Consider the following 16,608-nt stretch of genomic DNA (forward strand, 5'->3'; position numbering starts at 1 on the left):
TTTGGGCTGCACAGATTCAATGCAGATCAACAGATCTTGTTAGAATGGTGAAATACATCCACTCCACTGATATTATTTTGAGGAAGTAGCCAACCAAGCTCAAGTAGCTCAACGTAGCCAGATGGTCTGTACGTATTTGGAAAAAAAATATTGGAGCAAATATATACTGTTATCAGAACGATAATAATATTTTAATTTTTTCACTTCGATATATTGTGCATCCCTATATATAATAAAATGGTTTTATACACAGTTAATTGCCTCAGCAACTGATTCCTTACAGTGAAAGTGTCTTCGTTCATGCTTCATGTGTTTCCTTCCTGTTTCTTGTCTTTCTCACTTTCTCTCTATCGGTCACCCTCTTATCTCTTTCTCTCTCTCGCTCTCTCTTTCTTTCTCTCTCTCTCTCTCTCTCTCTCTCTCTCTCTCTCTCTCTCTCTCTCTCTCTCTCTCTCTCTCTCTCTCTCTCTCCCCCTCTCACTCCGCTCTCTCCTGCAGTCCCAGATGCAGCAGCAGCAGGCCTCGCCACAACAGCAGCAGCAGATGGGTGCTACAGTGGGTATGGTGGCCCAGCAGCAGCAGATGGGCGCTCCAGTGGGCTTGGTGGCGGCCGGCCCCGGTGCTGCCGCCACTGCAGGAGGCACCGGCGTGGTGGCTACGGGCCCCACGGCCGACCCGGAGAAGCGCAAGCTGATCCAGCAGCAGCTGGTCCTGCTGCTGCACGCCCACAAGTGCCAGCGACGCGAGCAGGCCAACGGTGAGGTCCGCGCCTGCTCGCTGCCGCACTGCCGCACCATGAAGAACGTCCTCAACCACATGACCCACTGCCAGGCTGGCAAGACCTGTCAGGGTGAGTCATCACAGGGCGGGTGGAGCTCAGGAAGGCGGGGGAGTGTGTGTGTGTGTGCAGCCTGTAGGATTATTTGGGTGCAGGTGTTGTATATTATATATTCATGCATATCTGTGGGTGTGCAAGGGTAGTAAGTTACTTTGTGGGGGGGGGGTGGGAACTGGTATGATGTGATATGTGGAATAGCTGGATTGAGGTGCGGGTGATAATGGTATGTTTGACTACAGTTGGAAAAGAGAAGTGTGTGTGTGTGAGGGAGAGAGAGAGAGGTAAACTGTTGTAATGCAGTAATGTATTGGAAAATGTTTGGGTGTGTGAGGATTGAATACCACAAGTACCTTGAGGTGATGTGGATAAGGAGCGAGTTTCTCAAATGCTAGGTTGCTTTGGGGAAACTACAGTACAATGTCTCCTGAGTTGAGAAATATTCCACCACAGTTGTCTGGGTTTCCTTTGCATTGGTTGTTTTGTGGGCATGCTGCTTAAGAAATTGTTAATGGTCAATGTAATTATCAGTTTATGGCTGTCATCTTGCTTAGGTAGCGTCCCTAGTGCAACCAATTTTTAATGAAGGAGTAGTTTGTATTTAAAGGTATGAAAAGCTTCAGAGTGAATTCTTAACCCTCTCGGTGCTTTTATCTGTTGGACATCCAAATACTGTCAACAGAGGTTTCTGGCCATTTCACAGCGAGCAATTCTGACTACCAAAAAAAATCACACGCTTCCAAAGCCGTGTACCTCAACATGGATGCACTATTCAAATTCAGCTTGCCATCTCCTCTGACTTTTTCTGTCAAAGTCCTGCAAGTCATTGCGCTGTTTTATCAGCCTCTTAGGCTGCTCCATTTATAGCCTAATGACTACGTGGTGTGCCTCGGGAATGTTGCTTTGGCTATTACATGAGTCACCAAATGAAATGAAATGGCTCAGATAGATTAAAACGTGTTGCAGATGCTAACATGGATTTTTTTCCGGACAAATGCTCTTGTGTTTTGACTAAAGTTTTCAGATCAAAAGACAATCACTTAATTGATCAACACATGAATATAATCTGTCTCAGATGGACCTGGGTTTGGGTTGTCGAGATGACTATATTAGAATGATGACTTGTGATAAACTCAATTCGGCCTTGAGCCCAGAAATGCAACGTTGCTTTTTTTGCCGAGGACGTAAACATTGCACTGAACACGGTGCAAGAGATGATTATCGCAACATCTGTCTTATGAGCTGGTTCATCTGTTGAATGGAAGCCGAGTGTAAAACAGGAAGCAGATGTGGAGAGTAGGACAGATGCTCCTGTAGGTGGGAACGCTGCCTAATTGAGATGTACAGCTTCTCATTGTTCCCCTTCGCTAACAGAGAAAGGGAGACCACACCGCTGCCTGACTACTTGTAATTATCTGCGAGAGGACATGCAACCAGGGAACTGAAATGAGTATCGGCTCTGCGGGACCCCCCCCCCCCCCCACCCCCCCCTACCCTCGATGTGCGCTGCGAGAGAAATTGTCTTTGTGTCGACTTGGTGAGAACATGGTGCCACGCTACCCGCTGCAGGAAACTTTTTTTTTTGTTCTTGACTCAAGCCGGAGAGACCGATTTCCCTTGCCTCACACACACACACACACACACACACACACACGCGCGCTCCGAGGCTAAATCCACGCCAGCTCATTTCCCCTCTGGTTGCTGCACCGCTCACCTGCCTCTTCTTCTTGTTCCCTTTTCTTTTCCTTCTCGTCTCGAGCTCTGCCGCCGCCGCCGCAGTTGTTTACGGGGCTCCTAAGCCTCTCGGCAGTCAGCGAGCGAGCGCAAAGGCGGAGGCTTTATTAGAAAATGGAAGGAGACGTGAGGGCTGCGCAGGCATGGCGGGATCCAGCAGACGAGGAGAAAGACAAAATGGAGTGTGTTGACATCAGCTTTTTAACCAGCGGCAGAGTTCAGCTCCAGAAAATACAGGGCCAGGCCTGTCAGGGTTTTTTTGTTTTGCTCAGCAAAGCTTATTTCTCATGTTTTTGTTCTCCATCGTGCTTGAGGAATTGCCGTAATTAGCAAAACCACCATGTCTGGTGCCATGTGTGCCGCCAAATGCTGGAGGCGTCTGCGACTCCAAAGCTCAATGCTCAGGGCGACTACTGCAACTCTGCGGCTTGTGTCTCAAGTCATCGGGGGGGGGGGGGGGTCAAATAAGTGTGACTGGTGATGGTTTATCACTGGCAGCCTGTGATAAAGGCACCATATCGTTAGCTATTCCAAAATTCGCCACAGAGTTTGCACGATCATGCCCCTCAGCCCTGAAACCTTGAAGAAGCCAAGAAACCTTGAAGGAGCTTAGACTCTCACACCCCCTGCTCATACACTGGGGCCTGGCCAAAGACGGAGAACGAGAGATCCACAGGGAGAGTGGGGGAGAGAGAGAGAGAGGGAGGGAGGAAACCCAATCCTCCAGGAACATGTCACGCTTCCCTTCGTGGCCAAACTGTGTGTTCCCAGTCATGGTTCGACAGCAGGAACTGTGTGTGTCTGTGGTGCCCTGTTTTGTTCTCAAATACAGGATCTTCCCTTGGGAGCCTCTGGTTGGTGTGTGTGTCTATCTGTGTATGGGACCAGTATCCCGCCAGCCCATCAAGTGGCTTGAGGGCCTTGTTGGTAGGATTGAGCAGTTTTGTGCTACTTCTCAAGAGGTCTGCTGTTAATTGTGGATTTTTCATTCATCATTTTTACACAAGGACCGAAAGTACTAGTGTAGCTGGAGGTCCCCCCCAGTTCCCCCAAGATCAAATGTTTTGCCTACTTATTGTGTTCTCTGGAGGTAATGTTCTCTCTCTCTCTCTCTCTCTCTCCCCCCCTCTCTCTCCCCCCCTCTCTCTCTCTGCAGTGGCTCATTGTGCGTCCTCCAGGCAAATCATCTCTCACTGGAAGAACTGCACGCGGCACGACTGTCCCGTCTGCCTGCCGCTCAAAAACGCCAGTGATAAACGCAACCCGCAGCGTAAGTCTTTCCCTCTCCCTCTCCCTCTCCTCCTCCCCCTTTCTGTCTTTCTCACGGCACATTTTATCTGATCTGCCTGTTGCCATGATGACAACCAGCAAATTTTAACAGGACCCAGACTCAAGAAGAGGCCCTGGTAGTAGTTGCACTCTCCCGCAGATCTGTGTGTGTGTGTGTGTGTGTGTGTGAGAGAGGGAGAGAGTGAGCGAGAGCACATGCGCCCCTGCTGAGTTTGGAGTTGGTTGAACACACTGACTCACACATGCGAGAGAGATAGAGAGAAGGCGTCAGGCAGGGGATTCGGACGCTTCCACCGTGGCATTGGCTGCCACCATTAAATCCCTCTACCACAGCTCTCGTGTTCTCTTTCTTTCTTTCTTTCTCTCTCTCTTCTGTCTCTCTTCTCTCTCTCTTTTCCTCTCTCTCTTTCTGTGGAGCATCTTTCATCACCCTACTGAGAGGAAAGGAGGGAGAGTGAAAGAGAGATGTTGAGTTTGTTTGTCTTTGCTGCATTTCTGTGCTGGTGAGCACATAGAGGGCTTTCTGCTGATGCGACTGTCGTCACAACAGCATGATTTATGTTCCTTTTTGTCTGGTTCTGGAAGAAATCCTCAGACTGAATTGTTTTCTTTCCAAGTTCATGTCTGACTATAGCAGTTTTTACTGATGGTGTTTCCAACCCAAGAGAATGACATTGGCTTGATGTGCTGAAGATGAACATGAGTTTTAATACATCTCTCTGCCTCCCCTCCTCCCCCCATCTATTTCCTTTCCTTCTTGTCCTCACATTCTAACTACTCCATTCCGTTCCCCTCCTCATCCATTTCTTGTCTGTTGCTTTCATTTTCACTCCCCACACTTTCGTTCTTTCTCCTCTCTATCCTTCCACCCCCTCTTCTGTTCCTTTATTCCTTTTTCATTCATTCTGACCTTGTCTGCATTCTCCTTTCCACTCTTCCACTTATTCTTCTATCCCTCTCTCCCACTCCTCTACCTCCATCCCTCTCTCCATCTTTCTCTCCCACTCCTCTCTCCCTCCCTCCCTTTCTTCCACTCCTCTCTCCCTCCATCTCTCTCTCCCTCTCTCCTGCTTTTCTCCACTGTGCTCCTCCTCTCCTCCACAGCCATGTTGAGTTCTCCCAGCGTGGGCCTGCCCAGCTCCATGGCGACGGTGGTGGGTCCTGGCCAGCCCAGCACTCCTGCCATCAACAGCTCCACCACCATCGACCCCAGCTCCATGCAGCGCGCCTACGCTGCCCTGGGCCTCCCCTACAGCAATCAGCCGAGCACCACGCAGACGCCCGCCCAGACGCCCCACCAGCAGCAGCTACGACCCATTGGCGGTCTCGGTACGCAGGCCAGGCCACGGCTCTCTGGAGGGTGGTGGGGGGGGGGGGGGTTGTGTTATAGGTTGTTATATTTTGTAAGTCAGTGTAAGAAAAAATAGGAAAGATTTTCTCTTCTTTGGATTGATTCAGCAAAGTGGTTTATTCCAGTGTAAAATGGTTGAAAGGTTCACAGAAGTTAATTCCTTACATCAGTTAAATTATTTTTATGTATCGAACTATACGATCTGATACAGCAGAATTTTACTCCACCTGTTTACATTTTATCGGAGGCGACTTATAAGTCGCCTCTGATAAAATGTAAACAGGTGGAGTAAAATTCTGCTGTATCAGATCGTATAGTTCGAAACTGCACACATGTGAATCAGTAGATGCATGAATGAGAGAATAATAAGTAAAGAAATAATTGTAAACTAGTCAGCTTTTAAAATGGCTCATAAACATGATTCCTGTACATTTCATGTGTGCTGGGTTTTTCAAAACCATGTATAGTAAATGGTTCAGATGTAATACCTTTTTCTGGCCACTAGTAGAACATTTGTAGCCTTTCCAAGTTTGTTACTGGGAAGCTAGACAAATGCTTCACAAACACCAGTACATTACACACACACACACCCCTGCACTGTGTTTGTCTTCTCAGCCATCTGTAAATTATGCTCCCATAATAAACCTTTTGGTAGACATTACGGAATTAATGGATATAATCCACATAATTCAAGTGTCTGGTAAAAAAGTAGCGGCTGATCAAATTTACACATCTACCAGCCACTGATGGGACCAAAAATGTAGATCTTCAGTGGGTGTGTCATAGATAATGTTGTCCCGTCGGGTTATTGGGCACTTAAGTGTGCAGCGCCTGCACAGGGGCGCCTTCAGGAAGAGTGGAAATAGTGAAGCTTTTTTTGCTCGTTGCTGATCTTTTTAAAATCTTGGTATTTTTTGAGGGCGCTATTGTGTTCACACATCAAAGGCTTTAGGTAAGTGGTCCCAGTTGGTGCAGAGTTCATAACAGCTCTGGCAATGCCCATCGTGGAGAGGGCAGCCAGAGACGGACATTTCATCCATAACAGCTACTTTTCTACCTCGAGAGAGATATTCTTCTGTATGATAAGATGTCCTTAAACTTAAAATCTGATTGCTCACCCCCCTCAGAAATGACTGAGCTTAGTCATATGAAATCCGATTTTATCAAGTTTAAATCAAAGACTTGTGAAAAGAGGATTTTTGCAACAGCATCTGACATCTAGCAATGACTTGAAACAATTATTTCAACACCTCTGCATCAGTTTGTTTATTTTATTTTATACAAAATGCGTGTAGTTGTTCCAGGGAACAATTGGTAAATGTTTCAATGTACAATATGGGATGTTTCTAGCTATGGTGTCCTAACATGTGATTGGTTCTCTCCTCAGCGGGCTCGAATCAGATGACCCTGGGGGGAGGGGCGATGGGCGGGGGCACCTCGGATCCAACCAATCTGCACTCGGACTCATCACTGCCGTCCACTCTCAATCCCAACAAGTAAGATCACACCCCGTTTACAAACACACAATAAACAAAAAGCTTTTATCTGACGTATTTGAGGAAAAAGCCAACAGTACACTTGTGGTCAAGTATTTGTCATGTGGTCAGTAGTGTTTAGATGCCACATGGTAATGAGGTGTTCTGTTTTCCTAGAATGAATGAATCTGTTTTCCCCCAGTAAAATTGCTTTGACATATCTGGCATGCATATGACTGAAGAACACTTGCCCACCTCCTAGGCGTCGCTGTGCTTCTGTGCTTTTTTAAATGACAAGTAGAAACTTGGCAAGGCAGGAACACCACACCAGTCAGCTGTATCAAAATGAAACCCACTTCATTTGGGTATCGAGGGCATCATCTACACCACAGTCATGTGACCACAGCTGTCTGTTGGAAACCCGATATGACACGAAGGACTCTAGACTCAGCTAGTTCTGCGTGCCTCATCTCTGTGTGTTGTGGCTGATGTGACTGACCCCTGTGTGTGTGTGCGTGTGTGTGTGGTGGTTGCAGTCAGCTGATGTCTGCCGACTCCGGGGTGGGCGCCACGGCAGCTCCGCTCTCGGCGCCGGGGATGCGCAAGGCATGGCACGAGCACGTCACTCAGGACCTGCGCAACCACCTGGTGCACAAGCTGTGAGTCAAAGAGAACAAGAAATAAACACACAGACACACACACATAATGATCTGCATAATATCTGTAATATTATGTGTGTACTGTTACTATTAGTATTGGGATTTTTTTCTCGGTAGACTATAAAATGTTTATTGTTATTACTGGACGTCACTTTGGACATCCTTCTCTCCCTCCCTCAGAGTTCAAGCCATATTCCCAACACCAGACCCCGCTGCACTGAAGGACCGGCGCATGGAGAACCTGGTGGCCTACGCCCGCAAGGTGGAGGGGGACATGTACGAGTCGGCCAACAGCAGGGTAAGGAGTGTGTGTGTGAGTGTGTGAGAGAGAGACTGAGAACATATTGGAGTTGGAGTGAGTGTTCAATAGGACAGTATAGGCTAGTGACAATGGCCCCACATTTTTAAGATACCCCTACCGGAGGTAGAACTAAACCGAACAATGTTTTTCCTCATCTCTAAGGTCTCCCATATATGAAATGGATTCTTGGCTAAAAATATTTGACTGCTAAGATTGTTAAATTAACAGATATTGTTATACACCCCAAAACCAAAAAAGGACTAAAATATAGACTGTCCGTATTGGAGTTAAGGCATATAAACTACTGCAGATCAATCACACAAGCTCTGAGAACTTTGAAACTTGGCATGTTTATAGTCAGGTAGTTGCTTTACCTACTAGAAAAGACTGGATGTGAATATCTTGATGTATGGAATGAATAGAGACATGTAAACATACACCTAAAATAAGCGGACATGCAAAAAATGAATATCTATGCAGAATGTTTTCATTTACTTTGTAGCTGCTTTACTAGGAATTATCATAGAAACACATATGATGGCTTATGGGAAAGGTGGGGTTGTACTGAATCCAACAATACCAAATATGTAAATATAGTATGACGAATCAGGGTGTTCTGTCACTCAATGTATGAGGTGTCCAAAATGAAAGAAAACGGAACACTGGCAAAATACAGTCTCCAAGTCCAAATCACATTATCAGTGGTGAGAAGAATGTTGACAAATTCATTGTTACTGCAAGGTAAGTTACATAAGGTAAGTGCTGCTCTATATTTACATTTAATGATACATTTCATATGTCCCAGTATTAAACAATTCTTACGAAACACAGATCCAATTGAATCAGGTTAACATTGGAATGGAACACCTTTATTAAAATATTTACATTCACTTGAATTTTGTTTTGGTCAAGTCATTACTTGAAAATAATATTGTTAGCTTTTGTCGGTCCAGACCAGCAGTGGACAGTAGAGCCTACACTGCTTACTTCACCGCTAAGTAGCTAAACAGTTAGTTGTAGAAACTACTTTCCCTAGCTAAGAAAGTACTTAGCCCTCTGACTAATGTTGCATGTGTAATTCAACTTGATTTGCCATTTCAATGAAAATTCTGAAATTTTTCCTTTTCACTAGTCTCTTGATTTATAAAGCTTGTGGGAAACATTTTGAAAAGGGCAAGAAAAAAGATCCCTATGTCCAAAACCCCACAGTAGATGGCCTCCAACGCATACTTACCCTTGCTCAGCAGAGAGAGATGGTGATGTCCATGCATGATATGCATTTTCAAAATGTTTCCCACAAATGATGCAAAGCTTTGGATCCAATGCCTTTAAGACATTCTCCATAATTCAAAAGACTAGTGAAAAGGAAAAATGATATACATTTTAGAATTTTCATCGAAATGCAAATCAAGTTGAATTACACATGCAACATTGGTCAGAGGGCTAAGTACTTTCTTAGCTAGGGAAAGTAGTTTCTATAACTAACTGTTTAGCTACTTAGGGGTGAAGTAAGCAGTGTAGGCTCTACTGCAGTGTTTTTCAACCACTGTGCCGGGGCACACTAGTGTGCCGTGAGAGATCATCAGGTGTGCCGCAGAAAATTACCCAAATGTCACTCACTGGTCCAGAAAAGCAACTGTTGCATCAAAGAATTTATAACCACATGCTCTCATTGATTGTATGATTGCACTATTTGTGGTATGCAGGCATTGTACAACGGGGGCCTCATATCCAGTATTCACAGAATCATCACATATCCAGTTCATAACAACAATTAAATTAGATATAGTCACCTACAAATGAAACAAATGAATGAGGGCGCTTGTTTTATTGAGCAGGTCTTGCATAGAAGCCAAAATAAGGCCATATCTGTGTATTATTTGAAATTTTAGGCTGTGGTATGGTACAGGATGTTAGTGTGCCGTGGGACATTTTTAAGTGTCAAAAGTGTGCCGTGGCACAAAAAAGGTTGAAAAACACTGCTCTACTGTCCACTGCTGGTCTGGACAGACAAAAGTTAACAATATTATTTTCCATTATTCAGTAATGACTTGACCAAAACAAAGTTCAAGTGAATATAAATATTTTAATAAAGGTGTTCCATTCCAATGCTAACCTGATTCAATTGGATCTGTGTTTCATATGAATTGTTTAATACTGGGACATATGAAATGTATCATTAAATGTAAATATAGAGCAGCACTTACCTTATGTAACTTACCTTGCAGTAACAATGAATTTGTCAACATTCTTCTCACCACTGATAATGTGATTTGGACTTGGAGACTGTATTTTGCCAGTGTTCCGTTTTCTTTCATTTTGGACCCCTCATACATTGAGTGACAGAACACCCTGACTCGTCATACTATATTTACATATTTGGTATTGTTGGATTCAGTACAACCCCATCTTTCCCATAAGCCCTCATATGTGTTGCTATGATAATCCCTGGTAAAGCAGCTACAGAGTAAATGAAAACATTCTGCATAGATATTCATTTTTTGCATGTCCGCTTATTTTAGGTGTATGTTTACATGTCTCTGTTCATTCCATACATCAAGATATTCACATCCAGTCTTTTCTAGTAGGTAAAGCAACTTCCTGACTATAAACATACCAAGTTTCAAAGCTCTCAGAGCTTGTGTGATTGATCTGCAGTAGTTTATATGCCTTAAGGACAGGCTATATTTTAGTCCTTTTTTGGTTTTGGGGTGTATAACGATATCTGTTAATTTAACAATCTTAGCAGTAAAATATTTTTAGCCAAGAATCCATTTCATAAATGGGAGACCTTAGAGATGAGGAAAAACATTGTTGGGTTTAGTTCTACCTCCGGTAGGGGTATCTCAAAAACTAAAGCCCTTTCTGACCATTTGTCACTAGCCTAGTAAGCAATATGTTTACTCAGACTGCATGACTCAGTTATGCGGGTCATGTATTGGGCAGTGGGATCATAGCATGACATGTGCTGGGGGCATCAATGACTTACTGGTGTTTTTGTTTGTTTGTTTGTTGTTGTTGCAGGATGAGTATTATCATTTCCTGGCAGAGAAGATCTACAAGATTCAGAAGGAGCTGGAGGAGAAGCGTCGCTCACGGCTGCAGAAGCAGATCATCAACCAGGGGCCCCTCAACCCAGCTCAGCAGCCGCCCAGCAGGCCTCCGAGTGAGTCTTACACACACACACACACACACACACACACACACACACTGTGTCAGCCAAATCGCATGCATAAGCATACTACCTTCAGCGTATAAGCAGGTCGGCAACCTGAAAGTGAAATCTCGCTTACTCACTCACTGGATCTCACTCATTGCTCTCCCTCTGTCTCGCTCACACACACACTTTATCAGGGGCACACTTCCATCCTCACCTGACCTGTCTTTAATCTGTGGTATGTTGTGCTTCAGTATCACTTGTGGCAGGTCTTTTTTGCTCAGTGGCCTCTCTACCTCTCTCTCTCTCTCTCTCTCTCTCTCTCTCTCTCTCTGTCTCTCTCTCTTTCTCTCTCCCCCCCCCCCCCCCCCTCTCTCTCTCTCTCTCTCTTTCTCTCTGGTTCTCACACTCTTCCTCTTCTTCCTCCTCCCACTCTTCAGATGGACCTATGCCTATGCCCAATGTGCCAAATCAGATCATGAATCGCATGCAGGTCTCTCAAGGTACCCCCCTCCCCCTCTCCCTCACAAGCTCTTTCCCCTGCCGCTGTTGCTGTTCTCCGGTTTTCACTGCTAGCTTAGTTTATGTGTCTGTCTGTGGCCGTCCGTCTTGCCATGTCTGTGTGTTTGTGTGTGTGCATTGTCATGGCTGATTGTGTGTGTGTGTGTCTGAAATTGTGTATTAGGGACACTGTATGCACATGCTTCAGAATATATTAGAAAGAGAGAGAGATCTAAATAGATATATATTATATACATTATATATATGTATGTGTGTATATATATATATATATATGTGTATATGTGTGTATGTGTGTGTGTGTGTGTGTGTGTGTGTGTGTGTGTGTGTAAATGTCAGCTCTGTCAATTATTTTTTTAAATCTCTCAGATACAAAGAGGGTCCACATATGCTTGCTTTCAGGCTGCTTTTGTGAAAAGTGTATGTTTGTGCTTGCAGAGCTCAAGTATTTTCTGTTGGGTCCATGTACGCTTGCCCACTCATTTGTAGTATGTGTTCTTGTTTCAATGTAAAAATGTGTCAGCGTGTGTCTCAACCTCTTCTCTGCCTTTGTGTGTGTGTGTGGTGTAGGGATGAACCAGTTCAACTCCATCGCCATGCAGAATGTGCAGATGACTCAGGCACCCATGGCAGCCCGCGCGGCGTCCCCCATGAACCACCCGCAGCAGATCAACATCAGCTCCGTCCCGCCGGTCAGTCCCCTCCTCTTCCTCTCAACCTCTGCTCCTCATCTCGTCTCGGCACATCTCTCTTCTCACTCCAGCTGTGTGCACTCACTCTCGTTTCACAAGTCGCCATTCTTACTCTGTGTTTTTGCTGTCTGTGTGCTGTTCAGCCATTGGGATGAAGTTTTAAGTGTTCAGATCAATATTTTCTATTCTTGTGGTTATTCACTCAAATTCATCCACAAGTCCAGAAGTGTGGTAAAAAAACGGGTTATTCAAGTCCCAAAGTGTTTTCAAATCCGGCAGTCAACTTTTAAGGCGTATGCGTTTTTCTTTTTAACTTCTAAATTGGAACATTCTTATGTAAACATTAAACCTTAACCCGGCGTCATAAATGCCCGCAATAAACTCAAAATTAAATAAACTTGAAGCAACTAAAAACGGTTTGCCTTTGTTTGCCCTTTTGAAGGCACATGTAGGTTAGTGTATTTTCATGCAGTTCCCATTCAGATGTTATGGCATGTCACTAACCTGCTGCCCAGTGAAGTGTGTCGGCCCCCTAACCCTGTTTTTGCGTGCGTGTGCGGTGCTCAGCTGGGGATGTCCCCCACGCGGATGCCCCAGGGTCAGGGCATGATCGGCGGCCATGCTGGAGCCATGGTGGGCCAGACGGCCAACCAGACGCAGTTCCTCAACGCCAACACGGCCATGACTGCTACAGTGGCGCTGGGCCAGACCGCAGCGCAGGCAGCCGTTACACAGGTGAGCTGGCGCAGAGGGGACACACACACACACACACACACACACATTTCCTCTCTTACACACTCTTTACATACCTCTATGGCATACTTCTATAAACCTCAGAATGTCTTCATCATTGACTTGAACATTAAGTCTGTACAGACACAAAGTACTTATGATATGTGTATATTTATGTGTCAAACATCAGTTTGCTCACCTTGGCCTTCTGATTCTGGTATCGGGCATACTGCAGTCTTACACAGTCAAAGTATGCATCTGTCTACACTACAATAAGCGCACACACACACACATACACCTTATACACCAAGGTGGCTGATGCACACCTGCTTGTTTAGTATGGGTGTCATTATGTGTTGAGATCTTGTGACTGCTGTCTGAATGAATGTGGCTCTCATGTGAATATAATACTGTAGAGAGTGCAACCAAGATCTGAATGGAAGTGGGCAAAAGCAGATATGTTTTTCCTAGACTGCCGTGACACCTTCACAAAAGTGTCTTTGCACCCCTGCGTGCATCTGATATAAACTCATGACTTGACCTTTTCCTGTGAAAAACTCCTCACACTGGGTCTAAACATTGTGAATGGATCTTCACAATCCAAGGATGAGACTAGATAGAATAAGTCAGATCCCATTTAAGCCACCAGATTTTATATATGCCCTGCCCACGCCCAGCTCTATGTAACCTTGACTACCGTCTAGCACCGTCTTGACTTTTATTTAACCTTGACGATTGTTTGGTGGAAAGACCAACCAGTGCACTGAAAAAAAAACATTGTTTATTTGTTCTATTCTTGAGTGCATTTTCTGCACACACAAGTTCTCTCTTTAAGATAAAATTAATGTACTCACCGCGACTTGCAACTTAGGTAAGGAAACAGAGCACAGTAATATTCACAGCTGTGTTCAAACGGGATGAAAGATGCACACATTTATAAATGAAGAGGCACGCTAACTCAGCAAACCCCCCCCCCCCCCCGCCACACTCTAACACACATGCTGCAATCCTGTCTCCCCCTGTACCTACCAAGCTACAATCTTGTCTGTGTATATGTGTGTGTGTGTGTCTGCTTTGCGTCCTCGTGTCTGTCCCTGTGTGTGTGTTTATTTGTGTGTGTGTGTGTTTTCGTCCCGTCCTCTCTTCCCCCAGCAGCAGCCACAACAGCAGCCACCCCCCAACGCCGCCGCCGCTGCTAGTCTCCCCCTGAACGCCCTCGGCGCTGTGGGCTCGTCGCAGCTGCCCCAGGCCGCGCTGCGCGCCACGCCGACTCCACCTTCCTCCTCCTCCTCCTCTTCCTCCTCCTCCGCTGCTGCCGCTAGCCTGCAGCCTCTCGCGCCCCCGCAGCCGGCCGCTGCAGCCGCCTCCTCCTCCAGCCGCTCCTCCACCCCCACCCACCCTTCCTCCTCCGCGTCCGGCCCCACGCTGGACGCTCCGCAGGCCGTGCTCCAGCCCCAGCAGCAGCAGACGCAGCCCCCCACCACTCCGGTGAGACCGCCGTCCGTCGCCCCTCCACCAGCAACATCACCTCCACCCTCCCACCCTCCCTTAACGAGGATTCGCTCTCCGCTCTCTCAGCCAGCCCTCTGTCGCTTACTTTTCTCTGTCGCTTTCTCTCCCCTTTCTTGCCTTAATTTCCCAAACAGCTTTCAAGCTTCCCCCTTGCTTTCTTTGTGCCCCTTAACTAACTCACTCAGCACCATGGAGGCCTCCACGCTAGGGAAAATAGGCTTGACAGCTTAGAGCGAAAAGCTTTTCTCTACACTGTTCATTTGAATATACTGGAAGCACAAGGCTCTCTGTTTTGACTCGAAAAGGAAGCGCATGTATGCACGCACATTAAAAGTCCATATGCACTTCAGTATCTGTATTTTGGGACATCTGATCATCTCCAAGCATCTGCATGCACATCCACCTGACTGACGGAAAACGGTTTACAAAAATGAGCGATGGAGTTGTGCACCGCCTTCCAAAACCAATCAGCAACTTCTAAATTCGTACAAGTCGAGCAGGCCATCCTGCCACAACTTAATCCCTCCAGATGGGAGCGCGAGATATCAGCTGGGACGCGGGCTGCTGAGAGCAGCCAGAGCACCAGTCAGTTGTCAGACTGCAGCAGTCTGTGATGAAGGGCTAAAATTACATTTTTAATTACCCCGTCAGCGCAACGAGAATGCCACAACGGAGACAAATTAAATGTTTACCACTCGCATCCAGTGGTTGGCCTCTTCCAGCCTTGTAGTAGTCTGGACTGTGTCATGACAGATGTGCTGAGCCCACTCTGAAGGTGTATCAAGTACCCTGCCAGACCAGACCACAGTGCCATTTGTATGTCTGTGTGCCTGTTCTGAAGACATGCTCTTTAGATTTGTGATTATAATGTCCTTGCCAAAATGAGTGGGTAAATCTTGTCATAAGTGCCACTGATTATGTTTGGTAAACCCCTGATCTAAGGGGTTATGGCATGACTTCCATTCTAGACTTGCAATGTTGAGTGGATCTGTACTGGTCGAGAGTACATCTGTACTGGTCCAGAGTACATCTGTATTGGTCCAGAGTAGCACTCTGTCCCCCACTGAACGTTGCTTATTGCATGAGTCTCAAAATCTGGCAGATATGATTGTCATTAGCTTGGTTGTATGTCGTATGGCTATACAGTTTTAGTCTGACTTGTCTTTTTCTCCTGTCTGTCTCTCCCACTATCTCTCTTCATTTCTGTCTCTCTCTCTGTCTCACACACACACACACACACACACACCTCCTTTTTCTCTTTCTCCTGTCTTTCTTTCTCTCTCTCACTCCACTTCAGCTCTCTCAGACTGGTGCCAGTCTGGACAACAGGGTTCCCACCCCGGCATCGACGGCCAGCGCCGACCCTCACTCCCAGCACGCGCTGGCGGACCTGCCCACGGCCAGCGAGCCTAAGGCGGAGCCGCGGCACGATGAGCAGGACTTTCATCCGGCCGGCATCAAGATGGAGCCTAAGATGGAGGTATGATGGAGACTTAGCAATCAGTGTGCAGCAGCATGGACTGTGCTAGCTACAGTAGAAGTAGTGATTAGGGGTGTCACGATTTCGATTTTAAATCGAAATTGATCGAAATTACATCTCAATCTCGAACTTCGAACTCAAAAGTAGAATAGACGATGCAGCCATACCCCAAGACGCACGAACGTGCACACACACGCGCTGAACTGCGACGTCAACACCTCTAATTTTAGGCTGCAGCCAGTTAAAATATACACATCAACAGACCGAAATCGAAGCCCCTCTTGCTACTCTGAAATCACCGGTGTGAAAGTATTTTGTCATTCACGTCAAGTAACACTAACTTAGCCTACTCAACTTAGCAAGTGATCAGATCTAGTTACAGTCTAAAATTACTTTAGGGCTTAATCTGCACATTGATTAGTACATATGAACACTAACCTTGGATCACTTCGGAGTGTGCTGAAACAATCAAATTATCATTCTGTTTTGTTTAATTTCACTCTGTTCACGTCTCTGTTTACTGTTTGTTCTATCTGTTTACAACCTTGTGGTTGGAACGGTTTCAAAATAAAAAGCGTTTTCAAAATAAAAGCCTCCTGAAACAGAATAGGAAAAGGCCAAAAAAGTAAATAACGTATAAGGAATGCATTAATAGTAATATTATAAAAAGATTGAGAATCGAATCGTGACTTCAAAATCAAAAATTAAATCCAATTGAGGATTTGGAGAATCGTGACACCCTTAGTAGTGATCGACTGCTTAGGTCTGTGTTGAGTGTAGTTGAGGTTCACATATGGTTTGAGGTTTGGAAATGGGTGGGGATGTTCATTCTTATTGATATTGATACTATTAATCTTGTTTTAATCCGTTT

At 45.7% G+C, this 16,608-nt stretch overlaps 1 protein-coding gene across 9 annotated transcripts in view; it reads left to right on the top strand.

The window, feature by feature from the left end:
* crebbpa (CREB binding protein a) overlaps window positions 1-16,608 on the top strand; it is a 57,250-nt gene that overhangs the window by 27,688 nt on the left and 12,954 nt on the right. For 2 of the 9 annotated variants that reach the window (XM_042103002.1, XM_042103006.1), the window contains exons 4-15: window positions 499-850; window positions 3,726-3,839; window positions 4,964-5,188; window positions 6,598-6,706; window positions 7,222-7,344; window positions 7,489-7,642; window positions 10,670-10,811; window positions 11,243-11,305; window positions 11,892-12,013; window positions 12,581-12,748; window positions 13,898-14,233; window positions 15,555-15,737. In XM_042103002.1, coding sequence (XP_041958936.1) covers window positions 499-850; window positions 3,726-3,839; window positions 4,964-5,188; window positions 6,598-6,706; window positions 7,222-7,344; window positions 7,489-7,642; window positions 10,670-10,811; window positions 11,243-11,305; window positions 11,892-12,013; window positions 12,581-12,748; window positions 13,898-14,233; window positions 15,555-15,737 — 2,091 coding nt within the window. Of the gene's footprint in view, window positions 1-498; window positions 851-3,052; window positions 3,497-3,725; window positions 3,840-4,963; window positions 5,189-6,597; window positions 6,707-7,221; window positions 7,345-7,488; window positions 7,643-10,669; window positions 10,812-11,242; window positions 11,306-11,891; window positions 12,014-12,580; window positions 12,749-13,897; window positions 14,234-15,554; window positions 15,738-16,608 lie in introns of those variants that run through there. The other 7 variants (XM_042103003.1, XM_042103004.1, XM_042103010.1 and 4 more) reach the window with 7 other exon arrangements.

This window comes from Alosa sapidissima, chromosome 9 (genome assembly GCF_018492685.1).
Source record: "Alosa sapidissima isolate fAloSap1 chromosome 9, fAloSap1.pri, whole genome shotgun sequence".
In the NCBI taxonomy this organism is placed as follows: Eukaryota; Metazoa; Chordata; class Actinopteri; order Clupeiformes; family Clupeidae; genus Alosa; species Alosa sapidissima.